The sequence below is a fragment of the Marmota marmota genome, unplaced genomic scaffold (genome assembly GCF_001458135.2).
Source record: "Marmota marmota marmota unplaced genomic scaffold, marMar, whole genome shotgun sequence".
NCBI classification, from domain to species: Eukaryota; Metazoa; Chordata; class Mammalia; order Rodentia; family Sciuridae; genus Marmota; species Marmota marmota.
In genome coordinates, this window is record NW_026000037.1 from 45236927 (window position 1) to 45259056 (window position 22130).

A 22130-nucleotide genomic window follows, 5' to 3' on the forward strand; every position below is an offset into this window, starting at 1 on the left:
TGGGTTCAATCCCCAGTATCACAAAAGAAAAAAAAGAGGTGAGGGGCTAAGGATGTGGCTCGGTCACTAAGCATCCCGAGGTTCAACCCTTAGTGCCAAAAACAAAAAAAAGAAAGAAAGAAAGAAAGAAAGAAAGAAAGAAAGAAAGAAAGAAAGAAAGAGAAAAAAATTCCCACCATCATGAAGAATCTGTGAGTAGAGTCAAATTTCTTAAATGTTTCAAGTAATAAAGTGCCTTCATCAGAAGAAAAAGACAAATCTCTCATTATCTCCACTAAGAAATCATCAATATCAAAATTTCAGTAACTACACATGAGTACATGTATATCACATACACAGTCTATCAAGTGTTTCTCAAATATTGAGGATTTGGAACCTGGTATCTATTATAAGAACATGATTGTGTAAAAACATGTAAAGAATGGAAATATTTAAAATGCACATCTGTATAAAGTATTTCTGATCTATCTTGAGCCTAAGATGGAAACAGCTCAGCACAAGGAACTGTGCATATCTCAGGAGTAATATTTTCTCAGCTTCAGTGTTTTCTTTCTTTGACACCACTCAACACTCTGGAAAACTACCAAAAACCCATCTACTGAAGGAAATTCACAGTCTCCATAGCTCTGTAATCCTAACTTCATTACACTTTGCAAACATCATGACACTATTTGCTCCACTTTCTTCCTGGGGAGTCTTGAAAATTTGAAAACTACCCACCTGAATTTCAAATCCAAATGTTCCATTGTCCTGCTTTTCCACAGTAACAAGCTTTCTATAAAAAATAAAATAAAATAAACCGCATGAAGTTCAGAGTATCACATCTGATACATATTTATTATTAAAAATCACTACAACAATTAAGAATAACTGGAATTTGTGTAAACTGTAGAACCTGTTATGTGTGTGTGTGTGTGTGTCTTAGCAACAGTTTGGAGAGCTATGTTCTTATGTATCTTGGTGGAAAACCAAAAAACAACTGAATCTCTTTACCTTTGAGAACAGGAAAATTCACCCAAAGAACTTGATCGAGTCAAAGCAAGCTGAAAAACAGAAAAAGCATTCAGTTATCTTAAGGTCTTTAAAATACAGATATAAACTGATCTAAATCACACAGGAGCTTGTTCTTCACCACTCTCTTTGGCCCAGCTCCTGGGAGGTTGTTACATAAAGGCAGTCATTTCCAATCCCTAGTGATACCAAAGAACAGTTGGGAACCTGGACTTTCAGTTTTTCGTTTAAAGTAAGGCACTGTGACAAGAGTTCATGTAATGTGGAAGAAATCCAAAGCTTAGAAATATTACTTCATCTCTGGTCTGCATCTAAAGCCTCTGAAGATGAACAATAACAATGTATGATCACACTCAAATCCAAAGAAAATAGCCCCCACAAAATGCCATGAAACCCAAATCTCTGATGTTTGGAGATGCTGATGAAATAACTGTGTTAAGTGTAATAGTTCAGGATGCTAATGTTTTTAGCAGGATAAAATAATCTCTACAGAAACAACTCATATACAAAACATGAATCAGGTGAAACCAGGGACTCAAAATCTCAATTCTATTTATGATTTATTTTTGCAATAGTTTTGGAAGAATGTAGTGAGATTCCCAGCCAAGAAAGGAAAGGAAACTCAGAATGGTTTTATAAATGGTATAAATAATATCACCTTCACTTCTCAGCATGTTGAAGAAAAGAATCACATAAACATAAACTTTCAGGATATATTCTACCATTTTAACAGAGGAGAGTCAATAAAGAAATCACACTTTGTTTCTTAGGGGACTGAAGCAGATTTTTGTGTGGTTTCTTTGTTTTGTTTGTTTGTAGTTTAGGAAAGGTTAATTAGCCCATTCTCAAGTATTGTTCCAAGGACCCTAAACATAAGCACATGCTACTAGCTAACGTGGTATTTAACTGCCAACTTAATATGGTTGTCATATGTAAGCAAATGCATAAAATGTCCCAATCCAGATAAATAGCCCAGATAAAAAACAAAATAAGTAAAAGATAAGAACCAGATGTAGAAAAATCCATATAAGAATTAATGCATATCTGACCAGTTACCCAGAAGCCTACGTTACTCTGGGGAATTCAAATTACCAGGTCCCAAATGCTAGCAGTCTCACAAATTTTCTGGAGTGTCCCAGTGTTAGTAATCCAGCCACCAGTCAATGAAGTTAATGTAATGAAGAGGTGAACTCATCCCACATATTTTATGTAAATTAGTTTTATTTGCCTCTTTTATCAGTTTTGGACCTTAACTCAATAATATCCCCCTGAAGACTGAATAAAACAGAATGGCTCAGAGTGGGAAAAAAATCCTTAGACTTGCTGAAAAGAATCTACTTTTGATTTATAAGGCCCAAGAGCACATAAAGCCTACAGAAATGTGTGGTTTGTTACAACCTGATTGGGCACCTGAGGTATATGGTGAATAAAAGACAGAGACCATTCAGTTGTTAGTGGACTGCCTCCTTGGAAGGAGGGCCATGAATTTAACATTCTGAGCATTCTAAATCTCACCCTTAGACTGGGCTCACAATTTCTTGATCTTTTTTCATTGCCTTCATCTGCTTGCCTTCTTCCTTGAATTCAGATGCTTAAGTACTTAGATTAGCCATATTTAATTATGTCATCTGTAATCAGGATGTTCTTGCTACCTTGTCTTCATGTTATCTATATATTCACATATGGATGGTCATAGGGTCATATGTGTATATATTTATATGAAGTACATATTTGACCAGATACTTCACATTTGTAGATAATCATCTCTATGCTTCAGGCCTCTTGGGGAAATGTATTTGTTTTACTTTCCACCCCAGTGCCTATCACAGGGCCTAGAATAGAGTGGGAACTTAAAATAGCAAAGGAGACAAACAGAAATAAACCACTAGACAACACAAGCAAGTGAATGTCAAGGGAAGACCCAAGTTAAAGTATCCAAGTACAAGAGTGTTGTATTAAGATATTCTTTAACTTTGTCTTTCATTAAATTAAGCATTCACAGGAAAACTCAAAGGTAATCACAAAAAAAAGATAAAAGTTTTAAATCTCAAATAGATAGCAAGATTTAAAAATAAAAGAAAACAAACAGAAGGCGGGAAACTTCCCTCTATCCCAAAACAGCAGGAAGTAAAGAAAAATCATTAATAGAAAGCCAAGTAAGGCAGTAATGTCCTCATATACAACTTCTAAATGAATGAATGATGGTGGCAAGAGATGATAAATTATTAAAACATCCAGCACTAATAAGCCTCAAGATTTTCTCCAATTGGCCTTTTAAATAAAAAATCTAAAATCTCTTAGGTTCACAAAACAGATCAGAGACTTCTATAAGAATGAAAGTTCCCCACCTCCCCTTTTTTAACCGTTCTATGTATCCAGTTATACAAAGATGAAAATATTTGTCTTTCACAACATGAGAAACACAGGTGTTCAATTCCTGAGGACTGACTCATTTGTATTATTGTGACACACACACACAAAATCAGACTTAGTCCACTAATAAATTAAGTTTCCATTCTGGATTAGCAAAGAGTTGATTATAGGCACCTAACATAAATAAAAGTCAATCTGAATAAATTAGACACCATCAAATTCTTTGACATTGGCCACATCTCCACACAGCCTCCTTGATTTTGATCCAGACTATCAGACTAAGGTGATGTGGAAATATCCCAAGGTTCACCCACCAAACTGTCTGCCCAAGTGACATTAAGCATGTCTAAGGTCTTACCAAGGGTCTTACACTTTGGAAGAATTTCCCTTGCACCTTTTCCCTAGGGTGAGCAGCTCAAAAATGTGACTAGCAGAGTTGGTGGTCCCCAGACCACCCTGCCAGCCAGAGCCTCTCCAGACCTGTAGTGAAGGCACCAAAAATCATGAATGAAGAACTGGTGTGCAATTCACGGCATATGCTGGCAACAGCTGTCTTTTATTACACATTATCTAATATGAGAAATCTAGGTTTAGCAATTTGGCAGGCTTGCAAAGCACACATTTGGTTATGACGGCTGAATACACAAAGTTCCTTATCTCCTCAATGGCCACTAATGACGCCTGGCATTGAACTTATCATCGTTCTTCTGTTTTCAGTCAGATGACTTAAAAGATCAGGCATTAATATTCAAAATGTAATTTTTTCCTGCTATGAAATGAGAAACCAAGACCAAACTGACTTCAGCTGTCAGTTTACAAAAGACAGGGGAAATCTGCCCCTCAGCCACATAGCTTGTTTGCTTCAAAGAGGCTCAAAGTTCAACACTCTAGCCACTTCTGCTGCTAAGTTACACATGGTTACTTCCTTATCCAGCTCTGAGTTCTCACTTCCTGAAAGAGTGGGATTAGGAGAGCATACAGAAACACAGGTGGGGTTTTTTATTTTGTTTTGTTTTTAATGTTTTGAAAGTCTCAAAGTATGTGTTCTGCTCTTTCCAGTCCCCTGTCTCATCTTTACTTCCCAATTGTTCCATGAATCACGCCTCATCCGATTTTGAGTCAGGAGCATTAGGACCACAGGGCTTCCAGAGACTGTTCAAAGATACAACACAATGACTGAGCTGATGTCAATTTTCTAACTTGTAAGTGCCCTTAAGGAACCTAAGCAGAATTTGCAGCTTCTCAGGAAGGTCTGACGGCAGACTCATGGACTTCTTAAATGCCACAAAATGAATCAAAGAATATATTTTTTTAAAATTCCTTTGTAGTGAAATAAACATAGTTATCTACCTAACATCTTGAGATAGTCCCAATCCTCTGTAGGAAACCTTGGTCCCTGATAGATGTGCTGACAGAAATACTGAAAGCTCTTAAAGGGCAGAAACAACGGAGAAATACACATTACAGAGTTCAGCCCAAATTCCTTATCTGAAATTGCATGTGAAATCAGTCATCCAGAAATTGCCTATTTAGTAATGATTTCATAACTAAAAGAAACCCAAGCAAAAGGTATCCATCTGTGGTGCCACTAATACACAGCCAAGCTTCTTGCCCGTGTGAGGGGTTCCTGGTTCTCATGATAGCATTCTGTAAAAACTGCTTTCGGTCAAGCACAATCACCACACCTTTGGCCCCCCACATTAACAAAAACTATCCTTCTTTCTTCTTCCTAAAGAGCTTTCCATTCCAGGAATTTTTCCTCCCTAAAACTGTGTTCAAAATTAGAAGCCTTACCGGGATGTCTGGTGCTTCCTAGAAATGCAGCTATTGAAATAATCTGCACACACAGAAATTTATTTTTAAACAATTCTGAATGCAAACACGAACTGATTCTAAAGATTAATCTGAAACTAGAAGCTAACCAGATACAGCTTTGCAGAAACCAAAGCCAACAATAACAAGAAGTATGAATTGTTGACGTCAGCCCTCCCAGTGTTGAAAATAACAGTGGGCCGCAAAGCACCTGCTACTGTGATTGCCTCCCAGGGATCTTGTTGCCTGCTGTTCAGTCAGTGCCAAAAGGGTGATCATTCTCCCCAAACTAGTCTCTACTCACTGACTCACCACATTTCTAGAATAAGATTCCTAAATTCTCTACTGCTCAAACATACAGTGGCTCTCTATGTCCTCTCTATGTCCTCATGGTTCTACATCCTTGGATTCAACCAACCACAGATTGAAAATGTTCAACAAGCAAACACATTGAATCGTGAACATCCATTTGGAAAATTCCAAAATGTTGGGATAGATTGGAATCAAGTTTCATTGATAAAAATTGTATAGAATCAGAAGGTTGTATAAACCCAGAGGTTTGGTTTGGTTTGGTTTTAAAAGCAATGTTCATTACATCAAGAAAGAGCTCTTTGAATAGAGGAAGTCCAGCATGTCTGAGAATATGACAGAAGTGGAAGAGAAGAACTAGAAAAGTGAAGAGCATACACATACATTGATTGGTCTGGGTTGTATGTATGCACTCATGAGTGTATAAACACACACACACACACACACACATTAATATGCCTAAATCCTCTTTTTAACTTCCACCAGTAATCAGATCTCTTCTACTGATTGCCTTTTTCTAACTCATGCTACTCAGGCTTAAAGTCAAATGTGCCTCCTCTGTCTTCAATACCTTTGATATTCAAGTCTTTCTGTCTCTTCTCCATTGTCTCATTTCCTCTTTCTCTAACTAATGCAAAAGTTCCCCCTTCACATCTAGTTTCTAGTCACCAACCCACCCAGTTTCTAGAATAAAGTTCCTAAATTCTCTTCTGTTCAAACACATTCAGTGGTCTCTGGGCAGGTCACATCACAGTCAGCTCCCTGTATCTGCAGGTTCTGCATCTGTTGATTCAATCAACTACCAACTGAAAAAATTCAAACAATGAAAAACTACAGGATCTGCACTTAACATGTACAGACTTTTCTTATAATTATTCTCTAAAGAATGGAATATAACAACTATTTATATAGATTCACATAATACTAGGCATTATAAGTGATCTAAAGATGATTTACAGTATAAGGAAGGCCATGCCTAGTTTATGCACTAATATTATGCCATTTTATGTCTGTGACTTGAGCATCCCTGGATTTTGACATTCATTGTGGGGGAGGTGTCTTTGAACCAATTCTCCATGGATACCAAGGGATGACTATACTGCTTTCTCAGGGGAAGTTGTCCAAATGTTCTGCAAAGAAGCCCAGGTCTGAGGTCTCCTCGAACCTCCTGCCCATGCATGGGTCCCACTGGCACTATGACTATTGTTACACAATCCTGACCCCAGGCACTAGGATGGTGCCTCAGCAATAATCATTCCCTTCCTCTGTAAAATCCTTGAAGGTTGTATTCAAAGACATGCTACCTGGATGAAAGGATTTATGTCGATTTACTTTGTATAATGCTTATTCATTCCACTTCCTAAACTGTAACACCTCTGGGCCACAAATGTGCTGCTCTACTCAGTGTCTCCTATGGGTAGCATGACATCTGTCCCCTTGTGGGTGCTCAGAAACTACCTATTGCACTGAAATGTCTGAACTGAAAAGTAAATAAAATAAGTAAAGCTGCAGGTATGGAGGACATGGAGGGTGGGAAGTAAGTTTCGACTCTGATTCAAAAATGACCAGCTTTAGCAGTAAGTATTCTACCAAAAGCATGAAATCATGGCCTAGTCGAATTAATCATATTTAATATGATAGCTTCAAGCAAATAGAGAGAAAGGAAAACAGGCTGCTCTATATCTCAAAACTGAATAAAGATGTTGGTGTTTTCTTGTTGCTTTATTTTCAGATTGGTTGTCAATTGATGGGAATGTTCATCATTATATTAAACTTTGTACTGTAAAACCTCTTTGGATTGAGAAAGATGAATAATCTAGGTCATGGAAAATCATGTTCTTATCTTCACTGTGAAAAATACCAAAGACTTAACTCATTGGATCATTAAAAAAAGATCATGACTCTCCCTCCATGCTATAATTCCAAGATCCTGATATCAGAAGGATTCAGAGGTGCACATGATGTATACACAAGATTAAGGGAGAAAAAAAAAAATCGTGCTCTAAAGCAATTCTGAATATTTTGTAAATAAGTGCTTTTTAAAAGTTTAAATAACAGGATATAACAAATCTAAGAGTAAATCATAAAAATATGCTATGGTTTAGAAACTGAAGGACAAAAAAATCAGAATAAATTCAGGACTTGGATTTTTTTAAATGAGTTTTCATCTTTAGAGAAATATTCTGCAATAAAAATTTTTAAATAACAGAATTTAGCCTTTCATAAGTACAGTCTGCATATTGGTCACTGTTAGGTACTGTACATTCCTTACCTAAGAATCACAGAGCCTAACAAGGGTGCTTCTACCATTATCTTCATTTTACAAGAAAGCAACCTGAATATTAGACTGGTGACTTGTGCAGTATCCCACAGCTACTAAATAGCTGAAGTGGCACTCTATCCCGCACTCACCTATCCAAAAAAGCCATCCTTCCCAAGAGCATGAGGCATGTGCCAGTGCCCTAGAGGTGAATAAAAATAACTTAGTGCACAGAATTTTTCCAAGAGAAAAAGAATTCTGTTTTGATTATAAACTGAAATTATTGTCAAAGACTGGGAATAGTGAGGATGGGAAGAAAAGAATCAATGAAGACAAAAAGAGGGAAAAGATCAAATCATTCTCATGCCCAACGATTTTCATTTTACTTGAGCACCTCTTCAAATGAGAAAAACAGTCTTTTAAGATGGAAAATAGGTGTTTGATTCTGGTCTCACATCTCTGAATTGGTCTTCTAGATCTGTGCGCACCTTGCCTCTTTCCTCACCCCTAGGCTTGGTCATTAATTCTGATTAGTATGAAGTCAGATGAACATATCACTCTACTCTCAAGAAAACACAAACACTTTTAAGGTTAAAAAAAAAATAGTCATCATACCTGCTTTCGTCCTCGAGGCAAAGTAGCCACAGTGTCTGCCAGCATCTGAATCCTTCTGTTATCATCCATGGTAAGAGGTCCTGTGAGGGTAGGGTAAGAGCTATATGCTGGACCCCCGCAGTAGTCCACCAAATTGCCATTGCTGCTCTGGTGCAGAAGCCTTTGTAAAGACATTGTGAATAAAGACTACTCCAGCTTGCACATGTCTGAGTGGCCTTGCAGGATGGGGGAAGCTAAATGTACTACCCTGTGACAAGTAATCAAGAGTAGCAGAGCAGAAAGAACCCACGTGACTCCTGTGGTTTGAGGTACTTGTTACACAAACCCTATCTTACTGTTCACTCCCATTTCTCAATGCTTTTTGCTTTAAGCTCCTCAGACAACCTCAAGCGATTTTTTTTTACAATTAAAACAAAAAGTTCTTTTCTTATTTTCTTCCTCAAACAGCCAGAACTCTTATCCTTTCATACTTTTTAGCTAGTTGTATTCAAAACTCCATCTGCCTTTTTATTTATTTTATTTTTTTAAAAAAGAATGAAACACTTCCCCAAGTTCTGCCATTTGTTTCCCATCCATGCTCTTCCTTAACGTTAGCAGTACAAGAGCCAGGATGTGCTGACAGTTCTTGTGAACATAAGCAAGAATTACAGGTGCTGGTCATAATGTTCTCTCCTAAAGTCCTTGTAATGTACTTTCCCCAAAGTAGGCACTAGCTCATTAGTGTTCATCAAAAAGACATTCTATCTATCATTTAGGTTATAGCCATTTAGCATTCTTCTCATTCCCCTTCTAGTACTTTGTCCGCTCTAAATTACCCACCATCTTTACACAATAGAGTGGGAAGGGAAAGCCAGCACACTTAGGGCACAGTGTTGGCCATGGCTTAGATTGGACGTTATTGCAGCATCACTAAGTGGTCTGGGGAATGAAGTGGGCAAGAAGATAACAGGCAAATCGAGTTTCCAGTTGGTCCCTGCAAATGCCAATGAGTATCAAGGGGTGTCGGATGCCAATTTTTTTTTTTTTTTGTCCCCCAGAGGTCATGGGCAGGTAACTTTGAAAAAACTGATTTGGGGAAGAAGCAGGGGAGGCAGGTTAAAGGAATAATAAAAATGAAAGTGGAAAGAAGTTTTCTAGAACTTTAAATAGAGTTAGAAAAGCTTTGCACTAAAGTAGAATGTGTGTGCTATAAGTCAAGGTGAATTGAGCTCAAGCAAAACTTGTCAAATGTTAGTGGTAACAGGGCTTCCAAAGATGGAGTCATCAGAAATTTGTAAAACCCTGTCACAGCATGACTCATCACTACTAGAATAGAATTATGACACAGGNGTATATATACACATGAGAGAAACTCATTTTTAAAATCATCTCTAGGCTATGAAGCACATAGCTATAATCAACATTTGTTGCTTCTGTTTTTGTTTTGTTTTGCTTTACTTTGCTTTATTTTGTTATTGTTACTGGGGATTCAACCCAGAGGCCCTCTACCATTGAGCTACATCTTTAGTTCTTTTGTTTTTCTTTTTCTTTTTCTTTGTGTGTGTGTGTGTATTAGTGTTACTAGGGATTAAACCCAGGGTGGTAGAGCACTGAGCTACATCCTTAGCCCTTACTTCTCCCTCCCCACCCCCCTTACTGGGAATTAAATCCAGGGGCGTTCTATGACTGAGCTATACTCCCAGCCTCATCCCCTTGCTTTTTTTCATGAGGCAGGGTCTCACTAAGTTGCCCAGGATGGCCTTGAACTTTCAATCCTCCTGCCTCAGCTTCCCTAGAGACTGATATCACAAGTATGCATCACTGCACCCAGCTAAATCCACACTATTAATGATCCATCAATATATCAACTCCTAGGAATTTTTAAGTTATGTAAATATTTTAATATCATAAAATAGCAAATATAAATTATGTTTGCTTTCTCTAAGACTACATAGGCCAACTGACACAACAAATTTTATAGATGAGTACAAAATTTATACCAATTCCGTATCTTACACTGATCTTCAGCTGTATTTTATAAAAATAAATCAATAATTAAGGAACTGGAAAATTATTATGTAATTTATGAAGTGTGCTTACAAGCAGAATCATTCAGATTATGGGCTTCATGAGTGTAACATCAGAAGCAAAGGTGTTTGGGTCTAATATTCAGTAAATAAATAACAGTCACACCTGTTATTTATATCCTTATTAACTGTTTAATTTTTATTGGTCAGTTCCTGTTCTGATTGCCAGGCCCTGTCATACTAGTGATTAGATATTTTAAATAATATCCTGATCAAATGTGTTCCTTGTGATAAACTGTAGGAAAACACCATTTTTTTTTAATGAGAATGTGGCTTTCAAACATCAAACTCTTTGACTTATAAAAATGTTTGACTTATAAAAACTGTTCTACTATTTACAAATTTGCTTCTCTTTAGGATTTATCTGGGGGCAATTATAATAGCCTGAACTCTCTTCCCCTACAGACTCCACTTTACTTTAGAAAGGTGTTTCTGAAAATAAATCAGATCAAGCTGTCTACCAACTCGAAAGGTTTCAAGGGTACCTCACTGTGCACAGAATAAAATCAAATAAAAATATTTCCAAGCTCTTATCTGACTTCATTTTCTGAAATTTTATATCATATATTTTTAGATCTTTCTTTTGAGATATTACATATTATACCTGGATTATAGTTAATTGTATGCAAGTCTGTTTCTCCACTAATACCTAATTTTCTCTAATTTCTTTAAAAGGAAGGGCCATTAAATTTATACTTCATGTCTTAAGCATAAAAATTGTTCAGTAAATATTTGTTAATAAAAAATGTAGAAGCAATATATATTGAAAAAAGGGGATTTTTTTTAGTTCAGAAATACTGTTGTTCTGAAGCATCAAATAAGATAAACCAAATTTGTAGAAAATAGATGTACTATAAGCTCATATTTCAAATTGCAAACCTCCCCAAAAGGTTAACTGACAGATAAGTACAGAATCTCTCTTAAAACTGTCAACAACATGCTCAATAACTAACATTCCTTTATTTGGGTGGGGAAGAACATTCCTCTTATTTGGAGCATGTTTTAGTCAGCTTTTTCGTTGTTGTGACCAAAAGACCTGACTGGAACAATTAGAGGAGGAAAAGTTTATTTGGGGGCTCACAGTTTTAGAGCTCTCAATCCACAGAAGACCAAGTCCATTCTTCAGGGTACCACGTGAGGCAGAACATCATGGCAGAAGAGTGTGGTGGAGGAAAGCAGCCCAGGACAGAGAAACTGTCCTGAAGTAGAGAGAAACTAAGCTCAGCTCACCAAATATGCACTCCAAAGGCACACCCCCAATGACCCACCTCCTCCAACCACACCCCACCTTTCTACAGTCACCACTCAGTTAATCCCTATCAGGGGATTACTGTACTGATTGGGTTAAGACTCTCAAAACCCAATCATTTCACCTCTAAACCTTCTTGTATTGTCTCACCCATGAGCTCTGAGGAGACACCATGCCATAACAGGGCATTTTGTTCATACATAAGGAAATACCCTCGGAAGGAATTAGTCTTGAAATGAACCCTGAGGGGTTGGACATGGAAAAGATTTGGTAGAGGCAGGTAAGAGAGATATGCCAAAGAGTGGGGAACACAAGGTCTTGGAGAAAATATTGACAACCATTTCTAATCCTTATGAGAATCTTAGGCAGCTGTAAAATGTTCAGAGCAGAGTTCCGGTGCTAAGCTACTACTTAGATTCAAATCCAGACTCTGCTGCTTTAAAGAATAAGCATTGAATTGTGTCTTCTAAATTCTTATATTAAAGCTCTAATCCTCTATGTGGCTATACTTGGAGATAGAGCCGGTAAGGGCATAATTAAGTCAAATGAGGGTGGACATATAGGACCCTTACAGGATAAGACTAGAGCCCTCAAAAGAAGAGATACCAGAGATTCTCTCCACCATGTAAGGACACAGCAAAAAATCAGCCATCACAGGGCAGAAAGAGCCCTCGCCACAAGCTTGATCTTGAACTTCACAGCCTTTGTAACAGTGAAAAATAAATTTATGTTTTGTAAAGCCACCCAATATGTGGTATTTCTTGTACTGTGGCATTTGTTATGCTATGGTATTAGTTATGGTGCCTAAGCTGATTAATATACTCTATAAACCTCAGTTTTCACAGTTCTGAACAAAAGGTTTTAGGGAGGAATAGATAAAATAGCCCATTAACAGTGCATGGTACAGAATAAGCTATTATCTTAAGTAATAAGAATTCAGAAAGAAAAGCTTCAAAGGAAATGACTTTGATTCTTTATGAGCTGCCCTGTCCATTACCACATGATCATACATGCAGCAGGGATGCTCTTATTCATTAGGTTGCATGTGGGAGGGGAGTTGAGTGGTTGTTTAAAAAACAGGGGTTCTTCTGTGTCCTGACTTTAAAATAGTTTTTGACTTTTTTCTTTATTTTACTTTGGCTGTTTGCCTTTATGTGAACAAGATTTTATTTGGCTTCCTAGACTGCCACAGCATTTTGTTTTGCTTTGTTGTTTCACTAATTGGTTTTATTTTGGACTTTGCCTTTATTTGGATAGAAAGCCTTTATTTGACTCTCTGGAGTAACATAAGAGATGGGTTAATGTTATACAGGCAGTATTTTATTTTTATTATTGTATACTTGAATTTATGTAAGGTAAATTTGATTTATACACATATATAAACAAATGTGTATATATGTGTGTATATATATATTTAGTATCATGAGAAACAAAAAATTAATCAATTATCTTGGCTACTAAATAAAATTGGTAGGTTATATCCATTTGTTTATATAGTGATGATTTAGTGAAATGAGTTCATTGAAATCCATTTAAGTTGAAGAGCAGGATCTTAAACACTTAGGCAAGAAAATAAAATATATATAAATAGAAAGTGGTGTGTGTTTGAGTATGTGTGCATGTGTCATAAGGCAGAAATAAAAAATACACCAATAATTGTAGAAGATATTGAAAAAGTAGTCAACAATCTGTCCTTTGAAAGATCATGAGATGCAGATTATTTGATTGGTGTTACACTAGATTTGCCAGTTGCTAAAACCAGCCTGGAACTTGTGGTCCTCCTGTCTCAATGTTTCAAATAGCTGAGATTACAGACAAGTGCTACCATACCAGGATCTGTGGTGTCTCTTTATCATTTTCTTCCAACTATGCAAAGTCCTTCCTCAGAAAGGTCTCCTGAAGTCCCCACAAAATAGTACAGCAAAGGAGAGAAATTAATCACAGAAAACTAATTTTTCTGGTAGAAAAGGACATTGGTTTGAGGTATTGAGAACCACTGTTTCTAAAATGGCAGTTCTTTCTCATGGGCCATTTATTATCCCATTCTTCTCTACCACACACACACACAGCTACATTTCTAAATCTTTTATCAAAATTCAAAGTAAATAAGTATAACAATATTCCTTCCTCTTCCCCTAATGCCCTGCGTCATCCTGAAATGCAGTTTTACTTCATCTAACTCTTGCCCAATAGACATGGTCTGTCAGCTTCACAGAATAGGGAAAGCCTTCAGGGTTTTGGAAAATAACTTCTTAGAAAACAAAAAACCTGTTTGGGGACTGGAATTTTGTGTGATACTTGGAACAACAAAATATACACATGAACTATGGATGATTCCCCCTGACCTTTGAATAAAATCCAAACGTCTTAATCTGTCCTTCACAGTCCCGCATGTTCTGGTAGATCCCATGAGTTCGTATTGTGGCATAGCCTGATCATGCTGGGTTTCCTTCTGTCCCTTCAACAGCAAGTTCCTTCTCAGGGCTTTTGCCCTCACTGTCTCTTCTGCCTAAAACATGCTACCCTGAACCTATTTCACTTGTACTCTCCCCGCCATTCAATTCCCAGCTCAACAGTAACTAGAGAGGCTCCAAATTCAACCCGATTGAATGGACAAAGATGTTAAGCTACATCCAAACAATTCCAAGGAGAGTTTTCACCTTAGGATTCCCCAAATAGTCCTCCCTCCAATCTGCTCACCATCTGCTTCCTGGATTAACTTTGCCACCTGTAGGGATTTGTTCTGTGAACATGGTGAGTGAACCAACAGAGAAGGGTCAACAGGAAGCAATGAATAGAATGTGCCTCACCTTCTCCATTTTTGTTTTCAAAATCTAGAAAGGGGTGTGTGTGTGTGTGTGTGTGTGTGTGTGTGTGTGTAGCAGAGGAACAATAAAGTTAACTTTTAGAAACCAGAATCCTCTATTTTATTTCTATACTTGCCTACTTAAAATTTTAAATAGATATGAACTTTCAATTGCTTTGAGATTTAAATGCCATACAGGGAAGAGGAGTATATTAATCATTTCTATATGCCCATAACCTACCACACAGCCTGAGTTACAACAGGCAGGCAAGAAATAGTTCTAAAATTTATTTAATTAAAATAATAAGTCAAAAAGACACAGCACAAAGTATTAAGCACAGGAGAAAAACCAATAACAGTATGTCCCTCTTTCATAAATCCATAGTTTATTATAATCCTCAATAAAGAATAGAATCAAAGGGCTAACTCTGTCTCCTTCTATTCTCTCCCTTTTCTTCCTTCCCCAACTTTCTCTCCTTAAAGTCATAAGAAGAAGCTGGCTGAATTTACAGAATGTCAGACTAGAAAGAACCTCAGAATCATTTCATCTAACTCTCTTTATTTTCTTGTGAAAAACTGAAACCCCAGAAATCCAGTCTACCCCAAAGAGACAGAGTGGTTTAAAGACAGGACTATGGCTAAACTGCAGTCTCCTTCCATTGAATTCCACAAGTACTTACTGAATATTTAATGATAATAACAGAAAGGCAATGAGTAAATGTGTTTAATTTCATAGAAGTCATGAGAATAGAACTTCATTTGCCATAATCCCCCAGATGAGGACAGGACATTGAAGCTAACATACTCGCCTTAGATTACACAGCTAAACCCCAGGATGTCCAGAGTGAGGACATGATGGATGAGGACAAGGATGATGACAGGTTGACCATTCTGCAGTACCACCACTCCACACCTGGGCAAACGCTGCAGATATACAAGGAGCCAGATATGACCCCTGGCTTTGTGGAGATAAGGATCCAGTAGAGGATATAGATAATGAAAAAATAAGTTTTAATACGATTGTGATTCAAATAATGGTTCTAAGAAATACTATGGGTTTATCAAAGAAGATCAAAATATTTGCCTTATTGCAGCTCTACTTGTTCCCCAAAGCAATCTATAACCTTGATAAAATGCTATGATAAGTTTATAAGCAGTCATAATGAAATAAAGAATGCCAATCGTTAGTCAGTAATTTTTGTTTTGAACACCCCATTAAAAAAATCACATTAAAAAAGGCACCAGTAAGTCCTGACCCCTGATACCTGTAAGAGTGGCCTTATTTAGAAATAGGGTCTTTGCAGACGTAATCAAATTAAGATGAAGTCATTATAGTGGTTCTAATCCAATCCCATTGGTCTCCCTATGATAAGAGAGGAATACATTGTGAGAACAGAGACACATTGGGATTGCAAGTTTTGCAGTTATAAACCCAGTCACCACCATGAGCTAGAAAGAAGCAAGGAAGGATTGTATCCAGAGTCTCAGGGGAGCAGTTCCCTGCTGGCACCCTGTATTTCAGGTTTCTATTTTCCAGAACTTCGAGAGATAAAATTTGCTGTTTTAAGCCACTGAGATTATGAAAATTTGTTATGTCAGTCCTGGGAATTCGTCCTATCCATTCTTCCTATTTAGAGATATTTAAGAAAATATTAAAAGTGGAATGTCTTATTCAGCCCCCAAATTAATGACTACCCAGTATCACTTTGGGTAAGTATTGACTCAAAGCACAAGAGAAGTTTGTTGTTGTTGTTGTGTTTTGTTATTAAAATAACAAGTATTGAAATTGTATAAATGAGTATGTGGCAATGAATTGAGGTGAATTTATAAACAGTGACACTTTCTCTTTAGCCATGGCCCTGTTGACTTCCTGTTTTACTAGGAACCTGGGAGCAAAAACATAAGGAAATGTATGGTTTAACCTAAGACAGAGGGACAACTGGCCTCATCCCAAAAGCAGAAGCCCTGAGAATGTGCCACGCAGTCCCAACACCACATCTCCACGGGCAGCCCACAAGGACTGTTCTTCCTTCCAGTGGAAGTAAACAGAAGCTACCGCCTGCTTTAGCAGACCCTTGGCAGCCTGGTCCTGCCAGTTGGCCAAAGTGAATGTTATCTTTTACATTGGAATACTGATTTCCAGTGTCAAGCAGCCAATTTGCATCTCTGATTGTAAAAATAAATAAATACATAAATAATAAAAACATTGATGAGATAAAACCAGTGAAAAGAAGGGAGGACCAAGACCAAGTAGGAGATAGTAGTGCATGTCTAGTACATCTTGTTTCCCTCCCTAACTCTACTTCCTGCCAGCCACAGGGATTGGACAAGGTCAGTGACAGTTTGGAGTCTGTTTCCCCATATTCCCAGTGCAGAAAGTAATGACATGTCATCATGATCAAAGCAAAAGACAGAGAAAGTGGAAACAACCTTTGAGAATGCAAAGTCATATAAAAATAGAGGCATTCAAAAGTTCCCTGGAGAATGCAAGCTACACTTCCCCGGTGCCACATTATTGGAGACCATTATGGGCCAACTCCATTACACATACCATAGTGGTAGTGACACAGGGTCCCAACCCCAAGAGAATTCCATCACTTCAGCTCCAGAAGTACACCTTCCTCCACACTATTTGCAACACTTCCTCTGACCATGTCCAGCATCCTCTCAGGGTTGCACATCCCCGTGTGCATGCCTTCAAAGGAGGAAGGACAATGGATTAAGCATGGGTTCTGAGGCCCTGGAGCAAGTACTGATATGTGCTTCAGTGTCTTCAAAGACTGACCTGACATTCCCAAGCAGCCATGGGAGAATCTTCTCAGGTAATCCAAAGCATGCCTTTGGGGTCTGTCCTGTGATCAGTCACATTTTGCCTTGGTAAAATTATGCATAATTGTCTTTTTTTTTTCTTGTGTGCCTTTTTTTCTTGTGTGCAGAGCTCCATCTCATTTATCCTGGGTCCCTCTAGAACTTATAAGAGTGACTTTTTTTTTTTTTAATCAGAGCTGCTCAGTAAGCATTTGATGAATACATTCATAATCTGCCCAAAGCTCTGGCAGTTGATTAATTTCCCATTGATTTTTTACTTTGGGCAATGTAGGTATTTGCTGAATATTATTTACATGATTCATATTATTATTAATATTATTAATATTTTAATATAATTTATACTGTTTCTTGACTTAATTGCAATAAGTAATGAAATAATTTTGCATTGAAAGCCTAACTCAAACACAATAATAATACACATTTTACATTCTTTTTTGATGATAAGGTGCCAATTAAAATATATACCATCGATTTACTAACTTATTTTCAAGAACAAAAAAGTCACTTTAAATGTGCACATAGATGGTAAGAAGTATCCTAATTTCAAAAATGCCAAGTTGGAGAAGGTGTGCATCACAGTGCAAGGAGTGTGGTTTGAACTCTTGTCTAGGAAGAGTAAGACTTGCTGGGAAAACCCTGTAGTGGAGAACATAGATTCCCATCTCTTTTGTCTCAGACTTCTCTTTCTGATTGATAGTATCTCATGTTTCGTCACATCTTCCTCTGCAATACCTGCTATCTATCTTGCCGTATTCATCAGCATCTTCCTGTTTCAGGCATGAGGTTCAGTCCTCAACACACCACAACCTACCACAACTTGTCTCCCTATACACAGTCCCCCCAGCCTAATTCTTCTTATCTGATCATCTAGTGGCCCCAAAACTATTGAATTAAGTTTAAACTTCTTAGCCTTGCATTCAAAATCATGTACAATTTATTTTTTTTTACCTACTTTGACAGTCTTAGCATTTAATCTAAATAAACTGGCTTACTTCTCTGAGATGCAATAGCCTTCCTTCTGACAGTTTCCCTGACATTATCAAACCTCAGTTTCTTTGTTTAAACTCTTCTCTCTTCCTCTGATCCTCTTCCTGTCTCTAGTCACTGCTGTTCAATCCACTGTTAGTAGTTCACCTCAAATGGCACCTCCTCTGTGAAGTATTCCCTGATGATAGCCGCCAGAATGTCTAATTACCACTCCTGGATTCCTATAGGATTTAGTATATGCTTCACTCATATATCCCGTGACACATCACCCAGTTGTTTATTTGTATGGTCATTCAATTATCAGGACAGAAAGCTCATTTTATATTTTTGACCCCCACATCCTTAAACAATGTCCCAGTGTAACAAAATTAGGAATACATATATGACAAATGAATAAATTAAATATTTGGAACAGATAATTCACTTGATTAAATGTCAGAGAGGTTTCTGAGGTGACATGAAAGGAAATGGAGCAGATAAAAATAACTAAAATTAACAACTTCTTTCCTAGTTTTTTCACTTGTTCCTTCGGTAGGATGCTCAGAAGCTTGACAGAGGAATGTTGGGCCTGTGGGAATGCACGAGAAGATAAAACAGCTGTTGTCCCTGACCAGTTTGTTTTGTTTAAACCAGGTAGAATAAATCAAAATGGAAATGATAGAATGTTAAATATTCTGGGGTCAAAAAAGAGAAGAAAAAAAAAAACTAGAGTATATGCAATCACCCAAAACCTGTGTTTTAAGATAGGATCAGAAAAATATGCCCTCATTCAATTTACGGGGAGAAGAGGAAGCACTTTTTTTCTTTCCTGCTGGTGTTAAGTTCAGCTGATAAACTCTGTGACTCCAGCCCCACCCTTCTCCATAGTGCTGGAGAAGAATAAAAATGCAGGATGTCTAAGAGATGTGTCTGAAGAGCGACAGTAATTACTGGCCAGGGCTGATGAAAATTCTCCTAGGACCTCACAGAAGTACACTGATCATGGCTGAGCACCGAAAAGAAGACAGAGCAGCTGCTTACCAGAGCACGTGTGCAGTGCAGAACAAAGAGAGCAAAATATATCACTGGCTCCTAGCCACAAACTAAGAAACCGAATGACGGAAAAGCCAGATTGTATCGATCTGTCGCTCTTGTCTATGATATGATATTCAACTCCATAATCAGTGAGTGGGACAACACTTCCACTTGCTGGTAAGCAGATTGTTAATATTCTCTAGTCTTGCTCATGCTGATGTATTTCATCTCCGGAAATGGTTGCAAAATATGTTTGTGTCCTAGATTTTGTTTCACTTATAACACCTGACAAAAGATGGTGTACACATTATACACAAAAGCATGAGCACACAGGGACCATGTCCTACCTTTTTCACTTTGGAAAGCAGGCACAATTTTATCCTTAGAACCAGGAGGTACAAGGGGGTATTTGTCAACCTATTGATTCTCCTCCTTACCTGGCTTAAAGGATTGGTTTACTAACTGTCTTTTGGATTTGTTGTTGTTGTTTATTTGTTTGTTTGTTTAAAAATAGATACTCTAAAAATCTTTTCTAAAATGTAGGGAGAAAAATGATCAATAGTACACAGTACAATGAACTCTGATTTGTTTTACAACTATTGCTAACTAATGACTTATACCTTGGAATTTTTCAAAGGGTAAAAATCGCTTGAAGTAGTAAATAGTTCATAAGTACACATACTATTATAGATTTTTGATTCTTCACTATGTCCCTTGTATGCTGTTTTGTATCCTTTGCTTAGGGTTTACCTTTTGGAACATGGTTTACTTTCTCAAAAAATTGAAAAAAACAAAACTATTAAACTGCCCAAAGAAGGAAAAGTACTTGTACAGAAAATTGGGAACGATTGGAGACCCACAAACCACCTTAAATCAATCCAAACTTTCTTTTCCCAACTTCTGAAATGTGATTTCCCCTAGGGTAGGAATCATGTTATGGAAATTTTGCACTGCACAGAAAGAGGAAGATCATCTAGTGCTTGCTCAACAAGCCCCGAGGCCCTCTTTGTCATTGTCCAAGTAAGTAATAGTTGATTATTTACTTGCTTTCATGAGCTCCTGTAGTAGGACTTGGGTGCAGAGAGGAACACCATTCTATTTTGCTTTTAAGTACTGGCAAAGTGAAAGCTCTATTTAGTTTTGTAATTGTTATTCTTTTTCTTTTTCTTTTTTTTTTTTTTTTTGTAACTTTTTTGCAAAAACTCTAACAAGATTGCAAAGAAACACGCCAAGTCTGCATGCAAGCCAGGTTTAAGAAAAAAGTAGGACAGGCTGAGAGGAAACCAGTGGACTCCCCTAAAGAAACTGTACTTGCATTAATTCTTCTATTTTCATTCTTCTTTTTTCTCTCTTTTAGAGTTGGTGTTTGAATATGGCTAAGAATAAGCAAGACACAATGGGTTTTGCAAAAGAAACAAGAGAAAGTAAGCATTTAACTCAAGGGCCAACATCATAGGTTGAATAATGTTCCCAAAATTCTGAGTGTTTCATCTAAAAATGTTTAGATGTTTCATCTAAAGTGTTTCACTTTTAAAATGCTGTGTGTTTTTCTTTTCCTTAACAAATTAACTCTATATACTCTGAACATTTCTTCTTGTTTCATCTCTCTCACAGATGAGAAACCATTATGAAATTGGATCGGGGGAACCTTAAAAATAACCCAATACTATCCTCTCGTTCTGCACAGATGGACAATTTGATCCCAGTATGCGGTAACTTGAGTGGAAACACAGTGGATCACTGGAAGTAGCTGTAAGACAAGCACCAGCCTCTGTTTCCCAAACTAGTGCTATTCCCATCGAACCTCACCACCTTTTACTGGAAGAATATCATTAGAACTTTGTCTTTTCTCATCTTCCCTCATAAATCTGGCCCTCGAATCTTTCAATCATTTTTATTCTCTTTCAACTAATCTCTAAGATTTCAACGTGGCATAACAGATAACTTTTCAATAAAACATAAAATAATCAGTTCATTTATTCATAATGACATCAAAAGTTCCAGGCTTCTTTAGCTTTACTATTTTGCTATTCCTGCTAGTAAAAATAATTCTTTGCTGCTATTTTCTGACTTAAAATCAAACTCTCATACATATTTCTGGTTTTGCGCTTTTCCTACTCTTTCTCGCGTGCTCAGATCAGATTGTGAAGATTTCTGAATCCTGACATGAGAATCGTTGAGTGCTCAATCCTGCTGCCTACTGCCTGTCATCCATCCATCAATTCAAAAATGAATATGTAGGAATGTAGTTCACAGTCTTGGCAGGACAAATTTTTTAAAGACTGATTGATTTTAAAACATTTACCAAATTGCTAGAAATCTACTCTGACAAAAAAAAATCTCAATACTAAAACATAATTATAGGAAAGCAGGAGAAAAAAATAGGTTTCATTCTTACCGGTACATGGAAATAGTCCAAGATAAAACAGCACCAAATGAAATACTGATTTCCTTTTTTTTTCTGTTCTTTGAAATTGGATAAATCTAAGGTTTTTTTTTTTTTTTTTTTTTTTTGAGCTTAGTTATTTGGGATGAGGTAGGAGAGGAGCTAGAACATAAGTTTAAGCATGGTAACTAGACTTTCATTGGAAAATAAATTATAGCAAGGCAATAGAAACCCATTGTATTCAGTGTATATGTACACACATGTGGAAACATGTTTTTTTTCTCATGAAAAGTAATAAATATACAGATAGAAGGGAGCTCATATTCTAAGAAATATTCTCCCTCCTGAGTTCTTGATGTCTAAGGTAGAAACCCAAGAAATATAAGGTTAACTTAAACAATATTAAAATATAA

General features: G+C 37.1%; 1 protein-coding gene and 1 long non-coding RNA gene across 5 annotated transcripts in view; one reads left to right on the plus strand and one right to left on the minus strand.

The window, feature by feature from the left end:
* Positions 1-22130, minus strand: part of LOC107136868 (cytohesin 1 interacting protein) — a 61140-nt gene that overhangs the window by 19824 nt on the left and 19186 nt on the right. For 2 of the 4 annotated variants that reach the window (XM_048812294.1, XM_048812292.1), the window contains 3 exons: positions 8381-8460; positions 994-1043; positions 721-775 (listed from right to left, as the gene is read on the minus strand). In XM_048812294.1, coding sequence (XP_048668251.1) covers positions 721-775; positions 994-1043; positions 8381-8449 — 174 coding nt within the window. In that variant the 5' untranslated portion in view covers positions 8450-8460. Of the gene's footprint in view, positions 1-720; positions 776-993; positions 1044-8380; positions 8662-22130 lie in introns of those variants that run through there. The other 2 variants (XM_015479197.2, XM_048812293.1) reach the window with 2 other exon arrangements.
* Positions 20252-21223, plus strand: LOC125619404. Its single transcript, XR_007350935.1, has 3 exons — positions 20252-20351; positions 20689-20755; positions 21019-21223. It is a non-coding gene; the product is annotated as an uncharacterized LOC125619404 (long non-coding RNA).